The sequence below is a fragment of the Limulus polyphemus genome, unplaced genomic scaffold (assembly GCF_000517525.1).
Source record: "Limulus polyphemus unplaced genomic scaffold, Limulus_polyphemus-2.1.2 Scaffold5401, whole genome shotgun sequence".
NCBI lineage: Eukaryota > Metazoa > Arthropoda > Merostomata > Xiphosura > Limulidae > Limulus > Limulus polyphemus.
The window spans coordinates 69,755-72,142 of NW_013671011.1; the positions used below are offsets into that span (position 1 = coordinate 69,755).

At 36.5% G+C, this 2,388-nt stretch overlaps 1 protein-coding gene across 1 annotated transcript in view; it reads left to right on the plus strand.

Annotated features, from left to right (window-relative positions):
• The window catches only part of LOC106472520 (uncharacterized serine-rich protein C215.13-like), a gene marked incomplete at both ends in the record, with an annotated part of 22,745 nt that extends 21,419 nt beyond the window's left edge, over window positions 1-1,326 (plus strand). Inside the window, 2 exons of the mRNA XM_022401094.1 lie at window positions 581-610; window positions 1,107-1,326. Coding sequence (XP_022256802.1) covers window positions 581-610; window positions 1,107-1,326 — 250 coding nt within the window. The remainder of the gene's footprint in view (window positions 1-580; window positions 611-1,106) is intronic.
• Between the last annotated feature and the right edge of the window lie 1,062 nt (window positions 1,327-2,388).

A 2,388-nucleotide genomic window follows, 5' to 3' on the forward strand; every position in this document is an offset into this window, starting at 1 on the left:
TTTAACTGATATTATAGTAGCATAAGTCCAGAGTAACTTACAACTCGTTGTTTAACTGATATTATAGTAGCATAAGTCCAGAGTAACTTACAACTCGTTGTTTAACTGATATTATAGGAACATTTAATTCAACGTTGAACTGAGATTGTAGTCACACAAATCCACAGTAACATACAACTTAACTATGAAATGACACTAGAGTAACATAAGGCCACAGTATCATACAACTTAACTTTTAACTGACAATGTTGAATACTGTTTATGTACATAAATGTATTGAAGATTGTTAAGAGTCTTAATACATTGTGCGTGTTTGTACTAATTAATATTTAATTGTCGTATGATGTTTGAACATCATAGCAGTAACAGTTGAAGTGTTTTTGTATAGTTAAATATTTCTCACTTTCAGTGTACAGTAAACATTTAAATATCATTAAACGGTTTACTGATTTGTGTTTATTAGTTGACTTAAATTCAGTAGAAGGGTTAAAAAACAGAAAATGCCTACTTACTTTTATGTGGTTAATTGTAATTAGACCAAAACATAAATTAAAATCTATTTTCGTTTGTACATTGACAGATGAATCCCCTTGTTAAGACCAAGAACATGGTAAGTTATTTCCATCTATTTAATCTAGACTTTTGTGGCATGTGTAGTTGTAACACTATATTTAAGGTTTGACGCTTTACAGGTCTGCAGAATTGAATTTCTTGTTCCCTCTCACATTTGAATCTATTCGTTTTTCAGAAATGTATCCAACTTAATTCATTTTATTTATATTCTTTTATTTCAGTTGAATTTAATAACATTTCAAGAGCTGCAGAACTGTAATTACTTTGGTATTTTTCAACTAGGATAAAGACCATGTCACACATTGGCAACGAAAGGTCATATAAGACACATTTAAGCAGTGTATTCTGTAAGGATTTGATTACGACTCTATTGTATTAAAAAAGTGATCTAAGCCTGTTCAGAATGTCATTTTGGTTTTAGGAAATGTAGTCTTGTTCTTCACTTGAATATCAAGTTTTTTGCTAACTTAATTTCTGTATATATACAAAACAATCGAGAAATACTAATGTTATCTCTCTCTCTTCCTCCGTAGAAATCTGGACGATGGTGTGCAATGCATATACGGATCGCCTGGGAAATCTACCACCATCAACAAAAACAACAGCAACAGTCTGAGGTCCACAAACCAGGGGCAACAGCGTCTGCATCAAATAAAACTCCCACTGACCCCCTGCGGCCCCCTGTACACTTGCTACCACACTCAGTGCCTAGGCCCCATGACTTTCACATGTCATTACTGCTGAATGCAGCAGGTATAAAGTTATACTAATTAACATATTCTGTTCATAAGTTAATACAGTTGAACAACTCCCAGTGGTAGGGTTACACTGTTCACAAATTAATAGAGTTGAACAACTACCAGTAGCAGGGTTAGACCGGTTCAACTCTACTAACTATAGAAACTACCAGTAGCAGGGTTACACTGTTCTATAGTTAGTAGAGTTGAACAACTCCCAGTGGCAGGGTTACACTGTTCTATAGTTAGTAGAGTTGAACAACTACCAGTGGCAGGGTTCACTGTTCTATAGTTAGTAGAGTTGAACAACTACCAGTGGCAGGGGTTCACTGTTCACAAGTTAATAGAGTTGAACAACTCCCAGTAACAGGATTACACTGTACTATAGTTAGTAGAGTTGAACAACTACCAGTAGCAGGGTTACACTGTTCTATAGTTAGTAGAGTTGAACAACTCCCAGTAGCAGGGTTACACTGTTCTATAGTTAATAGAGTTGAACAACTCCCAGTAGCAGGGTTACACTGTACTATAGTTAGTAGAGTTGAACAACTCCCAGTGGCAGGGTTACACTGTACTGTAGTTAGTAGAGTTGAACTACTCCCAGTAGCAGGGTTACACTGTACTATAGTTAGTAGAGTTGAACAACTCCTAGTAGCAGGGTTACACTGTACTATAGTTAGTAGAGTTGAACAACTCCCAGTAGCAGGGTTACACTGTTCTATAGTTAGTAGAGTTGAACAACTCCCAGTAGCAGGGTTACACTGTTCTATAGTTAATAGAGTTGAACAACTCCCAGTAACAGGGTTACACTGTACTATAGTTAGTAGAGTTGAACAACTACCAGTGGCAGGGTTACACTAATCTATAAGTTAGTACAGTTGAACAACTCCCAGTGGCAGGGTTACACTGTTCATAAGTTAGTAGAGTTGAACAACTCCCAGTGGCAGGGTTACACTGTACTATAGTTAGTAGAGTTGAACAACTCCCAGTGGCAGGGTTACACTGTACTATAGTTAGTAGAGTTGAACAACTCCCAGTGGCAGGGGTACACTGTACTATAGTTAGTAGAGTTGAACAA